Raw genomic sequence first — 22,019 nt, 5'->3', positions numbered from 1 at the left:
GACTCTGGCATGGATTCTCTGGCTTTTTTTAAGCTGTAATAACTGTCTTCTCTGGGATATGTTTTGTCTCTACTGGAGCCTTGGGCCGGATACACATCAGAACGATATCTTCACGATATATCCTTTGCAGGCAAACGGGAACGACAAATCGTGAAGATCGTTCAGTGTGCACCTGCAATTGCGCGCTCCCGGCCGTGCTGCAGGTAAATTGGAAGATATCGTGTACAATGCCATACTGCTAAATGCATCATGTCATTGTACATCGCACCGTCGTACCACTGCACCGCGCAGTGTGTACGCATGGTGTGATATGTCGGCCTGCGGATCAGCCGGTAACACCTAGTTCTGATGTGTACCCGGCCTTAGGGGTACATTTACTAAAGTGCGGGTTTACAGAACTGGAGCTGTTGCCCATAGCAACCAATCACATTCTACTTATTTATCTAGCACCTTCTAGAAGATAATAGCTAGAATCCGATTGGTTGCTATGGGCAACATCTCCACTTTTAAAAACCTGCACTTTAGTAAATATACCCCTTACAGTTTCTATAAATATGAAAGGCCAAATAACATTTCCTAGAGCAGTGTTGGCTAACCTTGACACTCCAGCTGTTATGGAACTACATAACCCAGCATGCACTGCTACAGTTTTGCTATAGGGGAATGCTAAAACTGTGGCAGGGCATGCTGGGATATATAGTTCCACAACAGCTGGAGTGTCAAGGTTAGCCAACACTGTCCTAGAGCTTTATATTGTCACATCTATGTGGACAGCAGCATTATTTAAGGTACATATTGATAATGTTATAATTTATGACAGTATGGCCCCTGATGGTCCTGTCAGTATGGCCCCTGATGGTCCTGTCAGTATGGCCCCTGATGGTCCTGTCAGTATGGCCCCTGATGGTCCTGTCAGTATGGCCCCTGATGGTCCTGTCAGTATGGCCCCTGATGGTCCTGTCAGTATGGCCCCTGATGGTCCTGTCTGTATGGCCCCTGATGGTCCTGTCTGTATGGCCCCTGATGGTCCTGTCTGTATGGCCCCTGATGGTCCTGTCTGTATGGCCCCTGATGGTCCTGTCTGTATGGCCCCTGATGGTTCTGTCAGTATGGCCCCTGCAGTTTAAATCCCGGTTGTCATCAGTATGCCAGCGCCGGCATCACAACGCTAAGTTGTGGGCTTAGGGGGTATGGGTTAGGTTTAGGCACTAGGGGGGAGGTTAGGGTTAGGCAGTGGGGAGTGAGGGGTAGGGTTAGGATACTTACCGACAGGTGTCTGTAACCTAACCCCTTCGGGATTTCGGCATTGGGAGTCTGGCTGATGGGATCTTGAGTGCTGGCATCCCATACGCAATCCTGATGGGGCTATAAATACCATGCCATTATTTTAAACATAAACTACTTTAGGATACCCGCATAATATCACTACAGTCACAAAGGCAGCATCGTCTGGATATCTTACATTACACATAACTTATATCCACGAGATCTGATTGGTTGTTTGGTCTTGGAATTACAAAGCAAGTATTCTTCATTTCTTTGTAGATGCCTCTATAGAAGTGAAAGTAGGGAATCCTTTTGTCCTTCTGCAACAGAAACCTTCACAGTTGATTTCCCATTTGTTGTTTGAGCGGCAAGTTCCTCCAGAAAGGTAAATAATCCTGCACCTATCATCTCGGATGTCTCCTTCCATCAGTTCAGATACTCTAGTTAGTTTCCATTAAAATTGTTATTGGTTATTATCATTCATCATATGTTTTCTCGCTCTTCTATAGGAGTAATGCAAGGCCTTTCCCTTTCGTATTATTCCAGGGGTTCCATACAAAAGGTCGACACCACAATGTCGGCAGGTTTCAAAAGGTCGACATGGAATTGCTTGACACAGTTTTTATTTTTAGGGTTATGCACTTACCGGAGGGTTAGGGTTAGGCACTAGAAGGGACGGTTATGCACTTACCGGAGGGTTAGGATTACGCACTAGGAGGGACGGTTAGGCACCAAGGGGAGGGGTTATGGTAAAGATTAGGGTTAGAGAAAAAAAAATGTGTCGACCGTTTGAACCTGTTGAGCTTTTGTACCTATCGACCATATGTACTGTCTTACTTTTATCATGTCGATGAAATTGTCAACCTTTTTTATTGTTGGCCGTTTGTATCACACCCTTATTCCAGACATGCAGGCCGGTACCGGTGCATCTTTGCTTGCCATACCCATTTATTCAGTGTTTGGAAAAAGATTTTGAGCAAAGTAGCATAAAATTGCAGAATGTATGTTGCGTTGCTGCTCAGTCATTATTACGGAGCCTCTATCCAAACATATCCTGGAATATTAGCAGCCAACTGAAGTTTTTCTTTATTTCCATGTGTATATTCCTATCATAAAAAGTATATAAACTAATGGCGCTAGTAAAAAAAAAAAAAAAAAAGTATATATAATCCCTATATAAATCACAAACTAAAATTTGGATCTCAAAAATGATCTAATTATGAATACACAGCTGGAGTAATTTAGATGAACTGTGGTTGCTCATCAAGAGCAGAAAACGGCTATTAACTATGTATCATTACTGCCCTAATTATAAATATGTTTATTTGAGAAATGACAGAAAATAATGATCAGTCGGAGCTAAATGTAAATAAATAAAAATATTTAGTCACATAAAATATACACAAACAATACACAGTCTCAATAGTTATCAGATATATATAATATACTTTGTTTCCTGTCAGGCTCATATAATATCCAATATAAACTGTAGCAGCAATATTTGATTTAAACATCACATCCCAATTACATTTATGTCTTTATCAATGTTCAGGAACATTTGTACATGTCGACCTATTGTCCATGTTGACCTATTGCTTGTCTAACTTGTGCTGCCTACTTAAACATTGTCTACCTTTTATTGTAAAGTCCGGATACCATTTTTCTTTCCCATTGCTCTCCACTATATGGTGTACTGTGTATTATAGGGTGAAATTGAATATGGGGATAAGTGAAACTGGTGAAAATGATGTCATTGGCGATAAAGTATCTTGTTGCCTCGTAGCTACATCCAGGACATAACGGACTTTTCGCCCCAAAATTGAATATGGCCCTATATTGGATATTATATGAGCCTGACAGGAAACAAAGTATATTACATATATCTGATAACTATTGAGACTCTGTATTGTTTGTGTATATTTTATGTGACTAAATATTTTTACTTATTTACATTTAGTTCCGACTGATAATTATTTTCTGCCATTTCTCAAATAAACATATTTTTAATCAGCGCAGTAATGATACATTGTTACTAGCTATATTCCTATCATGCTACTTACAAATAAAACATGTTCCATTATACCTGACAGGTTGTCCTCATTGTTGAAGAAGCAGAACCTGGGCTTGGCCGTGGAGCAGGTGATTGTCGATTACTGCTGCGAGCCTCTGTCGTTTTGCAATGCGAGGAAAGCGAGTCAGGCACATTCTCTGTCTCTCAGCATTCAGCAGTCAGTACAGCAGTGTGTGGAGGTCACCTTACCCAACATTCCTATACCAGTCTCCATGTGTGTCCAGGATGGCGAGGACAGCGATCCTTGTAAACCAAATTCTCCTGACTCTAACCCGTACACTCTCACAGCATCTGCCTTGAACTTTTTAAAAACCAAATCTTCTCTAGCAGCAGCCATCGCCTGCTTAAGTGCTACTAAAAGCCTAAAGCCAGCAAAATCAGGGCTGTCCTGGATGGAGTTACGAGGCAACAAGAAAGAGAGCCCCCTAGAGATGGATGCCATCGCTAAGGAATGTGACGCCTTGCTTTCAGAGTTTCCAGTCTTGCAGAGGTTCATTCATTTAATGTCTGGACCTTTTCGGGACGGGCCACAGGAAGCTCATGGAATAAGCAGTCCTGTCTGTGGGAAGGCGTGCGCCGCCCTGGTTCTTTTAGGGCTCCACTCCTCTTCAGCTACTGGTGTAGTAACAGAAGCTCTCCAGGAAGCGCTTTCAAGGAAGGACTGGACAAGTGCGTTCAAGCTTTTGAGTCTGTATGACAGTGACCTGAAGGACGTTGAGAAGGTCAGAGATGCCTTGCTGTGCTGTGCTGCTGCTGAAGGTAAGAGTACATTATGAAATAGTAACTGTTGTGCATAGGGGATGCTGACCTAGATGAGTGCATAGCATATTTTAAAGCACATGTACAAAGAAGAAAAGCAAGTAGTTTTAATGGGTGCGCTGGGACCCATTAATAAGTATTGCTTGGTAATACATAAGGATAAGACATCTAAGTATAGGAAGAGAAGACACTATCAGTTTAGAATACTGACTATACACATTAGTCACTGTATTGTTTGATATAATTTGCTACTTCCTTCTAGAAGCTATGAAGACATTTAGCCTTAAGAAATAATTATTTGCAACATAGATAACAGAATAAACTATAATAAGTAAAGAACCACTGTGTTACTAAACACTGATCATATTGAAAGAATGACAAATTGACAACGGTTTCGTTTTGCATATTTTATTGTACACATTAATTTTCATCTCTTTTGCACAATTCTATCTTTTTATATTTCACCATCTTAACAAATTTCATACAGTGAGATATTTTAATGCATACCTATTAAAAAATGTACATTTTAAATTACCAACGTGGGTCCCAGTGCACCCATTAAAACTACTTGGGTCCCAGTGCACCCATTAAAACTACTTACTTTTCTATGTATGTTTGTATTTCTATAATGTTTAAGTAATGGGTAGCACCTGAGAAAGCTTTATATTTAATCTGTAGTTACAGATGAACTGAGTATAAGCTTGGAGAGAGAGGACAAACAAAACTATAAATTACATAATAGAAGGCTGGTGTGGGATTGGTGCTCTATTTGTAACCATAGTTTAAAGCACATAGCAAACCATGTTACGCAGATAGCATATAGAGAAAATGTAATTTTTTGTATTTTTTTTTTAATAGTCCTTGTAATATACAATAGTCAAAGCTCGTTTTAATGGTAATTTCTATTCTTTTAATTTTTTTTGTATTTTTAGAAAAAGAAGGCTGGAAGTATATCTTCGCTGTTAAAGAACCCACATTGAGAAGCAAAGTGGTTCTTCGTTTTTTGGACAAATGGCCATTGGACTCTAGCATGGAGATCTTGTCTTATTGTGTGTGCGAGACCGATATTGATGACCACCTTAAACTGGAGCTGCAGACCAAAAGGAAGGAATTGGACATGTACCGAAAGGTAGGGAGTCATTATATTTTCTTATTTAGTTGTAGCGAATGTTTGTGTTGCAACAAAAAGCTGACGCAGGGCTGAGCCCATCCGCGGAGCACATATTGTGTCTTCGCTCTCGACCTTTTGACCATGTCGACCATTTGTACTTGTCGACCTATTGTCCATGTTGACCTATTGCTTGTCTAACTTGTGCTGCCTACTTAAACATTGTCTACGTTTTTATTGTAAAGTCCGGATACCATTTTTCTTTCCCATTGCTCTCCACTATATGGTATACTGTGTATTATAGGGTGATGGATCGGTATGCAGTCATTACGACTGTCTAATCCCGGCAAGGGTCTAATGACAGGCGTCGAAATCCCAACGCCTGTCATTTTACCTACGCCGGGAGCCCGACACCGGCATGCCGATCAAAGGTAAGCCGGGCGCGGACAGCCAGGGGGGGAGGGTTAGGTTAGTGGCTCCTGGGGGGGGGACTTAGGGTTAGGCACCCCCCCCCCCCGGGGTGGATTAGGGTTAGGCTGGGGGAAGGGGGAGTTAGGGTTAGGCACCCCCGGGGGGAGGTTAGGGTTCGCCCCCCCCCCCCTGAGAGACTTAGGCTGTGGGGAAATGAGGGTTGGGTTTATGCACTTACAGAGGGGAAGGTTAGGGTTAGGCACTTGAGGGGGAGGTTAGGGTTGTGGGGGGGGGGTTTAGGATAGCCAATAGTAAAAATACTTACCTGTCTTGATCTTCACTTGCGTCGGGATTCGGACCGCCAGGCATGTGTCCGGCGTTATTTCATACCGATCCCGATGGATCACCAGATATGTTACTTATACCCCTTTTACACCAACTCAATAACCCGGGTTATTGCCGGGTCGACCCGGGTCGATGCTCTGTGTGAACGGCTCCCAGAAAAAATTCCCGGGTTGATTTACCCGGGAATCTTACTCGGGTTGAGAGCAGGGTTGAACACGGGTTGTTCCTGGGTCATGAGGCAGTGTGAACGGGTGCTACCCTGCTTATTTGACCCGGCTAGCTCTGAAAGATGCTGATTGGCGCTTCTGGGGCAGAGGCAGGTGATGTAATTTGTCAGTACCCTGCAGAGAGAGACACACATGAAGCCATCGCTTGCCTGCCTATCCTTCTACACCACAGCAGCCACAAACGCAGGCAGGCACACAGCCTGCCACAGCCAGAACAGCAGCCTGCACCACAGCCTGACCAGCAGCCACATAACGCAGGCAGGCACACAGCCTGCCACAGCCAGAACAGCAACCTGCACCACAGCCTGACCAGCAGCCACAAACACAGGCTAATACACAGCCTGCCACAGCCAGAACTGCAGCGTGTAGCAATGCTGTAAGCAGTCCCAGCCCCTCTCTTTTGTTGCCTTTTGTGACCTCATCTTTGTCAGCCCTTAAAAAAGCCCATTTTTAATGACATCTAAAGGGAAAAGCAGGGATTACCCGGGTTCAGTGTGAACGGGGAAAACCCGGGAATAACCCGGGTCGAATTGCAGTGTGAACGGGGTCTGAAGCAGAGTTCGACCCGGGATTGACCAATGTTCAAATTCCAGGGTCAGACCCTGGATTTTGGTGTAGAAGGGGTATTAGTTGTTGCTGCTCTGTTTCTTGTCCCCCTTTTTTTTCTTTGAGTGAGAATTCACATCTCAGGCCCTAGGTCAAAACCAATTTACAGCACTGATACAGAAAACCTTTGTCACGTTTTTATTAATGGACATTTTTGTGGACACTTCTCACCATATAATGCTACTTCTGTAATGTTATTTTTTACTACATAAATTACACTGACCATGTTTTTTTACTTCCCTTCAGATTCTTAGCCTCAAAGAAGATTTACCCTGGGAGAGTTGGCAAGTTTTAAAGGAAGACTGCGCTAAAGATCCACAGGCAGTAATCTCCGTGATCTTACACGCTAAGGTATGATGTGACTTGTTTTTCTTAAATGAGGTGGGCAAGGACACAATCTGAGCACATTTTTGTTTTTATCATTAAAAGTCAAGGGAAAATGTAAAAACAGAATATTTTATTCTGTCCTGATGGGTAATTTAAGAAGTCCGTGTTTTCCCCCATATGTAACATAGTTGCTGTATAGTACATATATATACATACACATTTGTTATGGAAAGTTGGTGATTTTGCACCGCACATGCTCAGATAGCAAATGCAACATTTGCAGAATCAGGGAGCGCAGGGTTGTTTTTTAATGTAGGCCGCCAAGTACACTAAAGACATGTTTCCGTAAACATCATGGTGACGACTTTTTGGAACCAGAGCATTGTGCTGCTGATACGTTTACACCTCAAGGTGTGTATAGCTCTTCATACGAATGAAAATACACTCAGACTCTTTTGTTTATAATTATAGAGCCATTTACACCCATTTTGCTACTAACTCTGCATTACCCCAGTGTACTTAAGAACAAAATAAACAAATGGTAGAATACTTTGGCTTTGCCAGTGTTTCTACATAAAGCTTTGAAAGCTTTGCAGTTGTGTGTGCGATTAGTTTTCAATCCATTTAATTTGATATGCCTTGGCTTACCGGGTGCTTCATGTTACTCGGAGGCTAGTTTATGTTTACCATCTGGTAGGTGGTCATGATCTGACAAGTTTTAGGGGTAAATTTACTAAGCTGAGAGTTTGGGAGAGTTTGCATTCTCTGGAGAGTTTGGGCTTTTTTTCCCACTCTCAAATTTACTAATGTCATACTCGGGAGAGAGATATCCTTTGCTACGGGAAAATACTGGAGAGTTAGCAAACTCTCTTCAGTTCACCATCGGCAAAACTTGAGAACCTTTTCACTGGTGAAGATAGGATTCTGGAATTTACCAAGCAGAGAGTTTCTAAGCTCTAATGAGATGGGAAAACTGTCCTGTAAAAACTCGTGAAAAAAAATACACCTGCCTGTGATCTGGGAGTGTGGCAGAAACATACACAGATCGCTGTGATCCATGTATGTTTCTGCCTGTAAATATAGAAAAAAAATGTAAATATCAGAAAAATAATGACATAGGGTCCCCCCCCCAAAGCCTAACCAGCCCCAGGCATACCAGCCTGTCCTGGTTTCTAAAATTGCGGGGAACAAAATGTGTATGGTTCCGCCGTAATTTAGAAACCAACAACAGGCTGCAGGGCCAGTCCTGGTTTTAAATATAAGGGGGAAAAATTGCGAAGGGTCCCCCCTGTGTTTAAAACCAGCACCAGACCCAAAACGGCTGGGCTGTAATGCCACAGCCCGGAGACCCTTTCACCGAGGCTCCGGGGCCGAAGCATTATCAGCACAAGCTGGTCAGGCCAAGCCGGGGATCTCAGGGGAGGTGGGGACCCCCAAAAAAGGGGTCCCCCCTCTCCTTTAACCCCAGGCTTGTACTGAAGCCCGGGGCTCTTCCCCTCACCTCTGGAGCATTGGGTACAGGGTAATAAGTGGGGAAATATAAGTAAACTATTGTATTTTACAGTGGGACTACAGGTGCCAGCATGCCTGCCCTTTGACACTTGTGGAACTACAAGTGCGAGCAAGCGGCCAGCACCTGTACCCCCACTGTAAAATAAATAGTTTAAAGAATGACAAAACACACACACCGTGCCAAGTATAACTTTATTACATACACCTACCCATTCACACATACTTACCTATAACATATGCTTCTGTCCTCTTCTCCAGTAGAATCCTTAATGACTGGCCCTGTAAAAAAGATTGCACACTCACCTATATCCTGGCGCTGGTCTCCGCAGTAATCCATGGACTTTGCAAAAAAAACAATAACGAGTTTCCCGATCCACGCACCGTGGTATGAGTATGTGTGTTGCCAAACATACTGATACCTCCCGAATGCCAGCTGACGGGACTGCCCGGGGTTTGCACTTTCCGCAAGCCAATCAGCGGACCCTAACTGTAGAGCGGCCGCTGATTATCTCCGGCTACTGACAGTTCCCACATGGGAACTGTCAGTAGCCGGAGCCAATCAGCGGCCGCTGATTGGCTGGCGGGACGTGCAAACCCTGCGCAGTCCCGTCAGCTGGCATTCAGGAGGTATCAGTATGTGTTGCAAAACATAATATAGAAACCAGGACAGACAGGCTGGTTAAGCTTTGGGGGAGGCCCTATGTCATTTAAAAAAAAACTTTTAACCCGTTATTTTACAGGCACAACACAAGCAGCTTACACATATCTCACTGATATGTGCAGGCTGCCTGCTCGGGAGAGTTTTGACAATGCAATCTCGGGTGAATCATCTTCTGCAAACCCTGCCACTCGGCAGAGAAATCTCATTCTGCTTCACCATCGGCCATCTCACTCTCAGCTAAACTCACTTCTTTGTAAATTTGAGTCTCTCAGGAGCTTCAAATCACCTGAGTTTAGGTGAAGCTAATCGAGTTGAAAAAACAAACAAACTCTCCCAGACTCAATTCTTAGTAAATTTACCCCTCTTATCACACTATTCTTCTGCTGAAGTGTCTGTTTTTGGGATATATGTAGTAGCTGTCGCGTTGTCCGTGATATAAAGTGGCAGATTATTAGAAGGTAAAGCCAGGTTGGTTTTCCTTTTAGACAACTACCACCTTTGAATCGCTGACATCTCGCGGCTGCCATTCCCCGGCTATTCCATATACACCATTGTCTTCATAGTTTATGCAGATGTGAGAAAGAGTGTGCACTTTTTTGGAATAACTATACTTGCATTTGTTTTTCCATGTGGTAGGATTATACATTGTGTGAGGACTGGGGGCTCTTTTATCAGATTCCCAAAGATCTTTTGATTAGTCTTCACTGTGAGCATCTGTTACATCTTCTGGAGAATAAAGACACAGACAGATCTCTGCAGGTAAGAGCTCTGAGATGTATGTTATACTAAAGTGATCACTTCACCAGTGGCGTAACTAGTGTACTCGGAGCCCAGGGCACGTTAAAAAACTGAGCCCTCCCCCTTAGTCGCGCATCAAAAAGTGGGTGTGGTCCCTGGAAAATGGAGGCGTGTCAACATGACACACCACCTTTTCTCGTCACTCTGGGAACATTCCTTTCCATTCCATATGCACCTTACGGCCCCCAGTAGTAGTGCCCCTCTTGCAATGCCCACTAGTGATGCACCTTATGCAATGCCCCTAGTAGCAGTGCCCCCAGTAGTGGCCCCCCTATGCAGTGCCAGTGCCCCTTACATATATATGACAAAAACACACATACACTACTTTGTAGTAAGCGAACCAGGTGCCAGTGATTGACACCAGTAATGGCCTTAAATATTCTCCTACAACACAGCACTCCAGTAGAGCACAGTTGACCCTTACTGTCTTAGAATGTGAGTTGGCAGGTTACTGGTGGCAATTGGAACCCGAAAACCTATTTGCAAGATTAAACATTTGACCCGGGTGGCAGAGTAAGCCCTTCTCGTCACTTTAATAATTCTTTATTTTATTTTATCTTTTTTTTTGTTTTATATTCAGATGCCTTTTATTTACATATATAGGTTTGCCACACTAGAAGGGGTGTCCATGCTTCTACAGGACACAGGTCAATATACACATGTAGCCACGCTCATCCATCCTGCGATGCGAGCACATTGCGGCATGGACGGCGCCACTAGCGTGTCCGCGTCTGTGGCATAATACACGTTCACACCTTAGACTTCAGTGAGGTAAACGCTTGCTGCGAGTGCTCGCAGCCTGGCGTATGCTGCGCAATGCGTGCGCACGTGCGGAAGCTTCGTGGGAAAGATCAGCGTGGCTACATCTGTATAACCTTAATACGTGATGACATTTCTGTGTTATGTTGTCCTGTAGCTGTTGAAGAGAGTGGAAGAACAGAGTCTGCGACTAGTTATGACTGAGCGAGCTCTCCTCCAAAAACCCAGCATATTCGCCAGCCACTTCCTGTCTGACTACTTACTGACACATTTTCAAACTAGTCTTCTTGAGGTGAACTGTGAAGAGATAAGAAATGTATACATGGGATCAAAGGTAAGCCTACTATAATGGATAATCAAAAATAAAAAGCACAGATACGAACAAGAATGCCTATATCCTTTCCGCGGTGTGCTAACGTGTATCTGATTTTATTTTTTATTTTTACATAAATAATTCATGGAGACAATAATGGCATGGCAATCACTCTGTTACACTCCTCCAGCTATCATGACAAATGTACTGTATGTACATTTATGGATTTTCTCCAGTGTCCAGTTTTTAATTCGGTGTTACAGCTGGAGAATGTAAGAGTTTTGATCGATGCCACCATGTTCTTTAATCCCAACGCGTTTTACCTAGATGTTGCTGGCGCTTCCAGAGTCTGCACATTCCAACTATGAGCATCTCATCTCAAGCCCCCTCCTGATGCTCGAGCAGCTTCTGATGAATATGAAGATAGACTGGGTCTCTGTGGCAGTGCAGACCTTGCAGCTCGTCATTTTGCCGGAGTCCTCGTTTTCTATTGAAGAAGTGGACGCGTTGCTGTGCACTTACGCTGGCAAAGCTTTGGACATCCCGTTTTCTTTCAGAGAGAAGAGAACAGGTCAGTGCGCTAACAGTCCACCCTGTGATACATGCTTGCAAGATGTTTTCTGTGATCTTTTTGAAGGGATGTGTGCAGAAATCTTTTACATTTTATTTTATCTCTAATATTTTAAGTTGCCACAAACGCAATACAATACCAATGGGCATTTTTTTGTTGTTTTTTTTTTACCTCTCCTCCTTTCAATCTGGGGGACACTGCTCATCTTAGGAGGAGATGGCACTTAAATAGACTCACTAGTATAACTTTAAGACTGCTCCTCCCCTCTGCAACCTCTGGTCATCAGTGTTAATTAAGTGCCCATGGGAGCTGGGCTGTGTTTCCGGGAGCTGGCAGCCCCTTCTTTAGGCTTAGGTTTTATTTTTTGTAATTCTTTCTCTTAGTTTTTACTTAAAGGGATGTGTGCTGTGGGTACAAAGTCATATCTACTGCACTGTTCAGGTTTTACAGGAACATGACTAGCTTCTGAACTTAAGGAAGTCCTATTTGGTGTCATGATGTTCCTGGGTTTGATCTTAAACACCAGTCTTTAGAGGGTGTACCTTCCAAAGGATAAGATCTGTTCCCTTCAGGATATTGTCCGGAAGGTCCTCTTGTGTATAAAACTGATGGGGAAGATGGTATTCTCCTTCGAGGCCAAACAGTTTTCCGGATTCCATTCCAGGCAGTTTGTGGGAAGTTCTGAAAGGTTGATCTGGATTCAACGATCGCTTGGCCTCTAAACTACTCTCCCTGTCGCTGAGTGTTCAGTCTCTTCAGTGTTGGCTGGTGGTGGAGAATCTCAGCAGGGGCAGGTCTCTGGAGACTCCATCCTGGATCATTGTGACCATTGTTGCCAGTCTCCTGGGTTGGGGGATCATGAGTTTACATCTTCGCCTACAGGGCAGTTGGTACCCGTCAAAGTTCTGGGCTATTTTTGTTGCTCTGTCAAATGCTCGTCTGTCCTGGTGGGCAGGCCAGTCAGGATACAGTCAGATGATGCTACAGTGGAGGCACATGTCAAATACTAGGAGTGCCAAGACAATAGTGGCGGCTTCTCAGATCCTTGGGTGGAAATGTTTGTTCCAGCGATCTTCACTACGTTCATTCTGGGGGTAGAGAATTTGGAAGCAGATTTTCTCAGCAAAAACACTGACTTGCCGGGGGAGTTGTGCTTTCACCCAAAGATCTTCAAACTCCTTGTTCAGAAGTGGACCTAATGGGGTCATGACACAACTGCAAGGTTCCCAGGTTTTGAGCTAGTTGCCGGGACCTGTCAGCCTTCTCGTTGGCTGCCATGACACTTCAGTGGACGTTTTGTCTGGATTATCTCTTTTTTTACCTCGAGTGGTCAAAAGTATCAACTCACAGAGGATGCCAGTAATACAGGTGCCTCCAGATTTGCCCCGGTGGTACTAGTACGCTGACGTCATAAAAACGGTGGCCGATGCCGGTTATACCCCTTTTACGCCGGAGCTAAAACCCGGGTTATTGCAGGGTTAACCCGAGCAGCTCCTTGGTGTAAAAGGGGTGAGGGTTGGATCGCCGGGTCGAGTGACCCGGCAATCCAACCAAGGTAAATAGCAAGGTTTAACACTGCCGTAGCCAGTGATACCCTGCTGTGTGTATGGCGTACTCCGGGTCTCGATGACCTGCAGTGCGCCGCAAGCCGGCCGATTGGTCCGGCTTCAGTGGCACTTGGAGAAGATGTCATCTCTAAGCGTCCACTTTCACGCCGGAAAAGCTGGGTCTGTGCAGACCCGACTGCGGTGTGAGCGGCGCCGACTCGGAAATATCCCGAGTTGGCGCCGGCTAAATTCCAGGTCTGATCCAGATAGGAACCCTGTTCCAACTCCGGGTCAGACCCGGAATTTTGGTGGAAAAGGGGTATTATTGTGTTCCCTTACATCCAGATCTGTTGCTACAAGGTCCGTTCCTCCACCAGAACCCTCCATGGCTGGCTTTAATGGATGGATATTGCAGACAGTCTCTTAAGGGCTAAGGGGTCCTCTACCAGTGTTGCAGACCATGTTGTGGGCTCAAAAGTCTGTTTCGGCTTGGAATTGCTATCAGCATTTTAAGACCTAAGTTTTGTGGTGCGAAAAATAAGGGTGTCATACATCTGTTTTTCATATTTTCCTTTTCCTGGCCTTCTTTCCGGGTGGTTTTTAGGCTGGTCTCTGTTTGGGCTCTCTCAAGGTGCAGACCTTAACGCTAAACCTTTATTTCCAGTGTACGTTGGCTCTTTTTCCTGAAGTTTTTACTTTTTTTGCAAGGAGTATTCAGTGTTCAGCCTCCCTTTGTCCCTCCTATTTCCCCTTGGAAATCTGAACCTGGTTCTGTCTGCCCTAGAGGTGCTATTTGAGCCTTTGAAGACTGTTGACTTAAGTTTTTCACCTGGAAACTTGTTTTCCTCGTGAATATTGCGTTGACCTGACATGTGTCTGAACTTGGGGCCTTGCAAAAGGACTAGGCGGTTTTGGGCACTCTTCAAGCCAAAAGTGGTGTCCACTTTTCACATCAACCAGGAAATTGTCCTTCCTGTGCTTCGGCCTCGTTCTCCAGACCAAATACATTTGGGTGGTTTGGTTTGACTCCTCCTATCTGTGTTTGGACCGGACTTCCTCACTTCAGCAAAGAAAGTCCCTTCTGGTGCTGTTTGGCCGGTGGGTAAAAAAACATTTGCAAGGTGGATCCGCCCAGTTGTCCTTGATACTTAATCCAGCACCAGGGACGGACTGGCAGTCCCACTGCGCACACGCAGCACAACGGAACATGGAATGGAAAAAGCTGTGGAACTTGGAATGGAAAAAGCTGTGGCCGCTACATTGTAGCACTTCCTGTACAGATTCAGAGGCTCATTCGTACTAAGATATACAAGTGTCCTATATCAAATTATTCAGCACAGTCTGCTGGTGCGTCCTAGTCGCATCACTTTGCGATTTAGAAGCATTTTCGCCAAAACAAACATTCGGTGCTAGCAGAGTCTTACAGGATCTGGCTCGCCAAGAGGGGCTTTTTAGGGCGACCGCAACTAAGATGTACAGTGTTCTCCCCAGCCTGTTTTTTTGCGGGCGCACCACCTGGCAAGAAACAGCTACCGCCCGGCACTTCCCCCCGCCCCAATGCGCCGCATTCCCTGTTGCCCAGTCACCCTCAATGTGTCGTCCTTGCCACGGACAAGGATGCTGGATGTGACGCCGAGCTGCGCCAACGTCACATGTTCCCAGTGCGTCTGGCGTCTGTGTGTGCCGGCAATAAGGACAGGTTAGTGAGGGAGAACACTGATGTATATGGGCAAATTTGTAGAGTGCTGATTTATAAATAGAAATATGTTTGCGTTGAAACCAGACCTTACAGCACTGTGCATTGCTACCTTATTGCACTGGGTCTTTTTCTAATACTTCGCTTTGCTATAAATTACTCATCGTATCTTAACACCATTAACAAACAACTTCCTTTATTTATGGCTTTGGCTTCACCCAAAGGGTTGACAAACTCTTACTGGTCTTAAGACACACACACACACACACACACACACACACACACACACACACACTGCATCACCATGTAAAGTGCATACAACGTATAATACAAACATAAAAGAATAAAGCATGACAAAAAACTATGTATATGGGAGTCAATAACTACACAATACAGTTACCAGAGCTAGAGAAACTGTGTTGACTGAACGTGCTCCCCAATTGATGAGACAGGTCCAGATTGCTGTTTCTCTATCACTTATGTCCAGCAGATAAATGCATGTGCGATAATGCACGATTCCATATTTTATAGATTCAACAAGTCGATTTCCAGAAAACATGAATCCGTCAGCAGAACCGGAAACCGTCAGATCACCCTCCCCAACAGACCAGTGTACTTCACCTTTTGCTGGTAAGGAAACAAGAGTCCCATAGAAGTAATCTAACTTGAATTTATGATAAAGTAGACTGTTTATGCACTTAATACATCAAGAAGAAACATCGTGGAGAATAGGACAAAAAACGGCTGTGAAGATCCTATTCAAATAAATTCATTTATAATGAAAAGTCGTAGTATTAGTTATAGACTCTTTTGTAAGATGTTTGTAAAACCTTTCTACATGTTATGAGTAAATACCAAGATGATGATAATACCAAGATGACGTTGTCCTGTCGTCGTCGTCCCTCCATAGATTATATTGCATACCATAGTTGTGTTGTAAGGTTGCGGACTCTTGCCTGCACACCAGAGTGGTCTGAGGAGGTGCCAGTCTCAGTACCTCATCCTGCTGGGACAGTCTTCTGCTGTAGGGACCTCTGCCCTGCCACTGTACTGTCTGGATGCCAGGGATTGTCTCCCAGTTCTGGTGATAGAAGAGTCAGAGGGGGCGATTCAGTCGCTTTTTGGGCGCCCAAAACGTAATGGGCATTTCAATTTAAATCTTTACAACTTGCATTCTACTGTTATATGTTTTCCCTAGATCGATCTCGGTTTCAAACACCACAAGGTACTCCAAATAAAGGACATAGGAGGAACAGGTCTTCACCAGAGTTTGTGCCACCAGACAAACCTCCGAACAAAACCCAGTGGACTCCCGATGACACCGAAGTCACCTGCATGGTCTGTAAAAACGAGCAGTTTACAATGGTAAGGATCCGTTTGCGATCAGTGCTGAATAAAACATTCTTATCCTTAGTGACTGCTAAGTTGTGATTGGTTGTACACAAGCTCTATGGAGGGTTCGTCCGCCGGTGCAATGCTAGGTGCAATTTGTACATCTAACTCAGACGGAATAAGGCTACTTGCAGTGAGCACCGGCTCTGCTGACGGCAGAAAAGTAAATATTCCACGTTGCCTACACCCACGTAACGCCAATTACATTACAGGGAAATTCCTCTCTGCAGCCCAACAATAACCTCCCCCCCCACAACCTAACCCTAACCCTCCTGCCCACAGCCTAACCGTAATGACTACATTCTGGCAATGTTGATATTTCACATGTCAACATTATGACATTGTGCTGTTGACATCATGAAGGTCAACATTGTAAATGTCGACCTCTTGGCTACATCCCAATCAATCCATATGGTCGCCAGACTTTTTACTGCAAGCCAACGTTATTTAAGGGCAGCCTTGGTCTACAGTAATGGCGCTCCCTGAAACAAAAATGGAATGGCAATATACAGCTCAACAGGAAACCCTGGATGTCCACTTTAGTCAGAGAAAAGTCTGTGATATTACAGTAAGGGACCATTATATGGAATTTAAGCGTGAAGGGGCAGACCCATGGTGCTAGTGTAAATTGGCCTTGTTAGCAGCTGGTGAAGGGTTACACAGTCTTTGCCAAGCCTGGTAAATTGTCCTTTCTTTATAGGTCCTTTAGCTGCGTCATATCATACATATTTAGCATGTCGTGCTAGGATGTATCATGGAAACGTGCACCTGTTTCTTACTATGGGTTCCGGACTATAGATAGACAGTAAAAAGGTCAGCAATGTCTAGATAGACACCAGATGTTAGATAGTCAATAGGTCGACTGGGACAAAAGGTCGACACACTAAAGGTCAATGTGTACAAATGGTCGACATTGTCTACATGTCGACATGAAAATGGTCGCCACATGATTTTTTTGTTAGGGTTAGACACTTACCGAAGATTTAGAGTTAGGAACTTAACATGATGGTTAGGGTTAGGCACTTACCGACGGTTAGGCACTAGAAGGGACAGTTAGGGTTAGGGTGAAGATTAGGGATGGACAGTATGTTCTGCTAAGCATGGACTAAACTCAAACAAAAGTTTTTAGTTTATGCACAGTTCACAAACCTTGTATTTAGCAGTATTGCCATGGGATTTAAAGCAGCAATTTAAAAAAAAATAATAAAACTGCAAAGTCTGCCTAGTTCAGACTTTTTTTTTCCCCGAAATCGTCACTGTAAATCCTGTAACAAAATCACAGAGAAATCTGCATTTTTGCCAAATCCGGATCTATTACAATTAGGTCCTTGGAGTTTTTGCCTCGTTTTGGGTGAGACCATCCTGTTTTAGTTTTGTGAACGCGCTTATTAGGGGTTGGGTATGAGATGCCGGCGGTCGGGATGTCGTTGGTCATAATCCCGACACCCATAAGGAAAGCAGGTAAGACCAACCCTAATGCTAACCTCCCCTCCCTAGTGCCTAAACCTAACCTCCCCCTCCCCGCACCCTAAACCTAACCCTCCCCCTCCCTACACCCTAAACCTAACCCTCCCCCTAATGCCTAACTCTAAACACTAACCCTCCCCCATAACGCCCGATACTCACCTTCAGGATGCTGGCGGTCGGGATTCTGTTGCCGGGATCCCGACACTGTCGAGATTACAAAGCGGCACCCGCACTTAAATGAAAAAAATTACCCCAAAATCTTCCCACTGCTGTGATTATGTTGCACAGTAGAAATTGTGTTGTATATTAATAAGGATGTGATGTATCTCTTGTAGTTTAACCGCAGACATCACTGCAGAAGATGTGGAAGGCTGGTCTGTAGCTCCTGTTCTATGAAGAAAATGGTGGTGGAAGGCTGCCGCGAAAACCCAGCCCGCGTGTGCGATCAGTGCCACAACTATTTCTTTGCAAAGTGAGTTTTCTATGCTGTATGCGCAGTACGGGAACCCTTCCAAATACTTTCTCATATTATAGTGCGACAAACTGCAGCAAAATGTATATAAGTAGATACTAAAATAATCAAATTAAACAAGTACAGAGTGAAGGTAAAAATAGTCCCCCATAAAGGGTGGATCCTTCAATTGTTTACTCCTCGTCCTTACTCTATTGACTTAATACTGCATCAGTTATATATAGCTACCTATAAAAACATGTTTTTATAAAGAATATCCCTCTCCAAAAAGAGTATATGGTGAAGGTAGAGATCCGTATGTTTCCTTTTGGCTGGGGTAAGGACTTCTCTGCAAAATGGCCTGTACTGCCAAATACTAGGCACTGACTGCGCCATAGTGGAAACGCCAAGATAAAGTACGGTAGACCTCATTCGCAAAAAGAATATAATAGGTTATTAAGAAATGTTACCTGACTCCTAATATGGTGTTATCAGTGGTGCTATCCGCTAAGAGCAAATGTGAACATATGTGTGTTTAATTTTACCCTTGCCTTAACTAAGTATAAGTTAATGTATTGTATCAATTAAATTTACCACCTCCTTAAATATCACTGTTGTCTCTAGAGGTATGGATGTATCCTTACACATCTTTCCTGCAGTCGCACCAAAAAGCACCACTGAGCGCGCCTGGTCACGTGAGACTGTTAGCTCTGGGCGTCTGTCTGCTGGTGCATCATTGTCGCATCACATTGCCACTTAGGCACATTTTCGACGCCCAGTGCTAGCAGAGTAGCACGGGACTTGGCGACTAATTCCAGGCAAGTCGCCCAGTGTGGCGTTTTAGGCTAGATGTATGAGGACACGCCTGTAAGTACAGTACAGCAGCAGCACTACTGACACACGCACACTGCTATTACTAAATATCACTGATTACTTTCACTATGGGGCAGATTCGATCAACCTGCAGCTAAATCTCTGCCCTAAGCTTATTTGATTAGTGCTGTTCCCCTGCGCTATAAGCCCCAGAGGGTGCACTTGAGGCTACAAGGAAAAATCTGCGTTAAATGCACCCTCTGGGACTTATCATGTTAGGTAACCTATAGATTCCATGCACCTAACCCGGAATCTATGGGTTAACATCCGTCAGTCGCCGATTTACCGTGCAGGGAAATGGGCTACTAATTGAATATCTCCGGTCGTTAAGCTGGATTTAGCCACTTTTTAAACACTGTGGCTAATTGAATCTGCCCCTATATATTACTCACATGAATAGTGATACAAAACTATACAAAATTTAGCAGAGATACTAAGTAGAAGAATTTCCTTTCATGGGGCACTCGTTACGTAAAATATATTTGAGATGTAAAGGTAATATAAATTAAAATGTAACCTTTATTAGACTTTGTACTTCAGGGTCCACAGGGTGACCTTGGGGTATAGCTGGATCCTGGATCCTCGGGCACCACGGAGTTAAAGCTTTCAGCTGCTCCCAGGATGCACTTGGGTCCAACCTCCCCTATACCCCGCCCCCGAGCCACAGGCACCTCAGTTTAAGATGGTGCCCGGCCGGAGTCGGGTCACCCTGCGGGGGGGGGCTGCAGGAGCAGCCCCCTAAAGCTTTTTATTTTAACTTAGTTTAATTTTTTTTACTATAGTTTTTTTCTCCAGAGCGGCAGCGATGGGCTGTCTGTACAGACGCCCACGCTGCCGCTCCTTCTCCCTGCTGGCGCCGCGACGCCAGCACTGAACTGGGGATCGCGGCGGGGGAAGCCAGAGTCTGTACTAGCCGGACTCTGGCTTCCCCCGGGACTGCTGCCGGAAGATGCCGGGGAGACCAGGTAAGCCGCGCACCGTTGTTTAGCGGCGGTGCGCGGGTTCCCTGTAAATGCAGTTCCATGCCCCCGGTCTAGGGGACAGACCGGGGGCGCTAGCGGTGGCGGCGGGCCCCCCCTCCAGCGGAGGCATACCCCGCCAGACCACTAGACAACCAGGGTAAATTATGCGGCAAGCGGGATGCCGGCAACCCGGGGGTTAAATATGCTAGCCAGGGGAGGAAGCCTTCCCTGTCTAGCGGCTCCTCCCCTCAGCTCAGCGCGCCTTTCAGCACGGAGTCTGGCGTCGCTGAGCTGCAGTTACTCGGCCACTCCTCCTCTGAGGTCTCCAGCGGCCATTTTCTTACTGGCAGCGCAGATCTTCAGGGAGCACGCGGACCGGTCCCCCTGTGTACCTCTCCCCCGACAAGGACAGTGTACACAGCACTATAGCCTCCCAGACACTGAATTTGGGAGGTTGATTGTAGTGGAAAGGTGCAGTGAGTATATCTTCCTGCATGGTATGTGACTTTTGCTAGTGCTGCCTGTCTGTGTCTTTTTTCTACTTACTGTCAGCTTATACCTATCCCTTTCCTTCTCCTACAAGCCCTACAGGTGTGCGGGGGAAGGGTGTTTCTCCTTCATCCACTAGGGGACACTGGAGTTCAAGACAGTGGGGTATAGACGGTGGTAGAGTAGAGCCTGGCACTTTAAAAAAAATCTAGAAGTGTGACTGGCTCCTCCCCCTCTATGCCCCATCAGCCCCAGTTTTTAGAATGTGCCCGAGAGAGCCGGAAGCACATCAGGCTGTCTCCAGCCTTTTTTGATGGGGGCGCCACATACCCGGGTTCGAGACCAGGCCCGACTCCTAAGAGCAGTGACCACCAAATAGGCAGTCAGCAAGGAGACAAAAGGCTGTGAGTCAGTAGATCTGGCATGTAAGCGCTGCCAGATCTCTGCTGCCAGTGGTCTTGGATGGATGGGGGAATTTTTTTATAATTTATTTTATTTTTGTAGAGCTTTTTATTTAAAGCATTGAGGACAGGCAGACTGTTTACTGTGGCAGTCTGCCTGCTACGTGGGAGCCGCCGGGAGGGCACCACACGGCTACTGCAGCCTGTGTCCGGTGACCCTGATGGGGGACTTTAAACAGAGTCATCGGACTCCATGAGGACCCGACACAACTGAAACCGGTTCGTGTCCGGGATTCCTCATTTGCCCCCCAGCCCAGCAACCCGGCCGCAGCAGTTTGTAAGTATATCCCACCACTCCTGACTAGCTGGAGCGGTGGGCCAAAACGCTGGGCTTAGGGACAGCGCGTGCTGCGCGCTTGTCATACACAGCTCCTTCCAACCTGCCACGTGGTGGTGTCGGAGCTGCTGACGCGACCCGCCGCTGCACTCAACAGTCAGTGTCAGGGTCTCTGGCTTATTCCTAGCCATCACCCTCTTAATTGAAGGAGGGGATGGAGTGCGGCCCCTGCTACATCAAAAGCGCGGTGATGCCGCGGCGGTCACTGAGGACTACTGCTCCTCCCTCCTCTATATAGGAGTTGTAATGCTGGGTGAGTAGATCACACAGTAATGACAGACGCCGCACTGCTGCTCATTAGGCTGCTCTTGTTGAGAAAACAGCGCTGACAGGCGAGGTCCCGCCATCTGCCACAAGCAGTGTAAGGTGCCGGCTTCGGAAGCCAGACGAGTCCCTCTACAGGAGGCAGTGCAGCGCTGACAAGCAGCGCGGTCCTTGGCCCCTGCGCAGAGTAGGCTGCTCTTGTTGAGAACAAGGGCTCCAACTTATAAATAAGTGGAGATGAGCCTTACAGTGCGCACGCGCATATATAAAAGCCGGTATTATGGAAAGGGCGCGTCATGCATGTTAGCGGCGCCATCTATAGTCTGGCCCGTGCTCTCCCTCATCT

At 45.5% G+C, this 22,019-nt stretch overlaps 1 protein-coding gene across 1 annotated transcript in view; it reads left to right on the top strand.

The window, feature by feature from the left end:
- The window catches only part of ZFYVE26 (zinc finger FYVE-type containing 26), a 111,897-nt gene that overhangs the window by 49,365 nt on the left and 40,513 nt on the right, over window positions 1-22,019 (top strand). Inside the window, exons 19-28 of the mRNA XM_088465338.1 lie at window positions 1,546-1,651; window positions 3,357-4,096; window positions 5,029-5,225; window positions 7,040-7,144; window positions 9,930-10,052; window positions 11,008-11,184; window positions 11,491-11,734; window positions 15,509-15,607; window positions 16,176-16,342; window positions 18,172-18,308. Coding sequence (XP_088321464.1) covers window positions 1,546-1,651; window positions 3,357-4,096; window positions 5,029-5,225; window positions 7,040-7,144; window positions 9,930-10,052; window positions 11,008-11,184; window positions 11,491-11,734; window positions 15,509-15,607; window positions 16,176-16,342; window positions 18,172-18,308 — 2,095 coding nt within the window. The remainder of the gene's footprint in view (window positions 1-1,545; window positions 1,652-3,356; window positions 4,097-5,028; window positions 5,226-7,039; window positions 7,145-9,929; window positions 10,053-11,007; window positions 11,185-11,490; window positions 11,735-15,508; window positions 15,608-16,175; window positions 16,343-18,171; window positions 18,309-22,019) is intronic.

This window comes from Taudactylus pleione, unplaced genomic scaffold, assembly GCF_031769625.1.
Source record: "Taudactylus pleione unplaced genomic scaffold, aTauple2 ptg001956l, whole genome shotgun sequence".
In the NCBI taxonomy this organism is placed as follows: Eukaryota; Metazoa; Chordata; class Amphibia; order Anura; family Myobatrachidae; genus Taudactylus; species Taudactylus pleione.
This window is presented reverse-complemented; position numbering and strand designations above follow the sequence as displayed.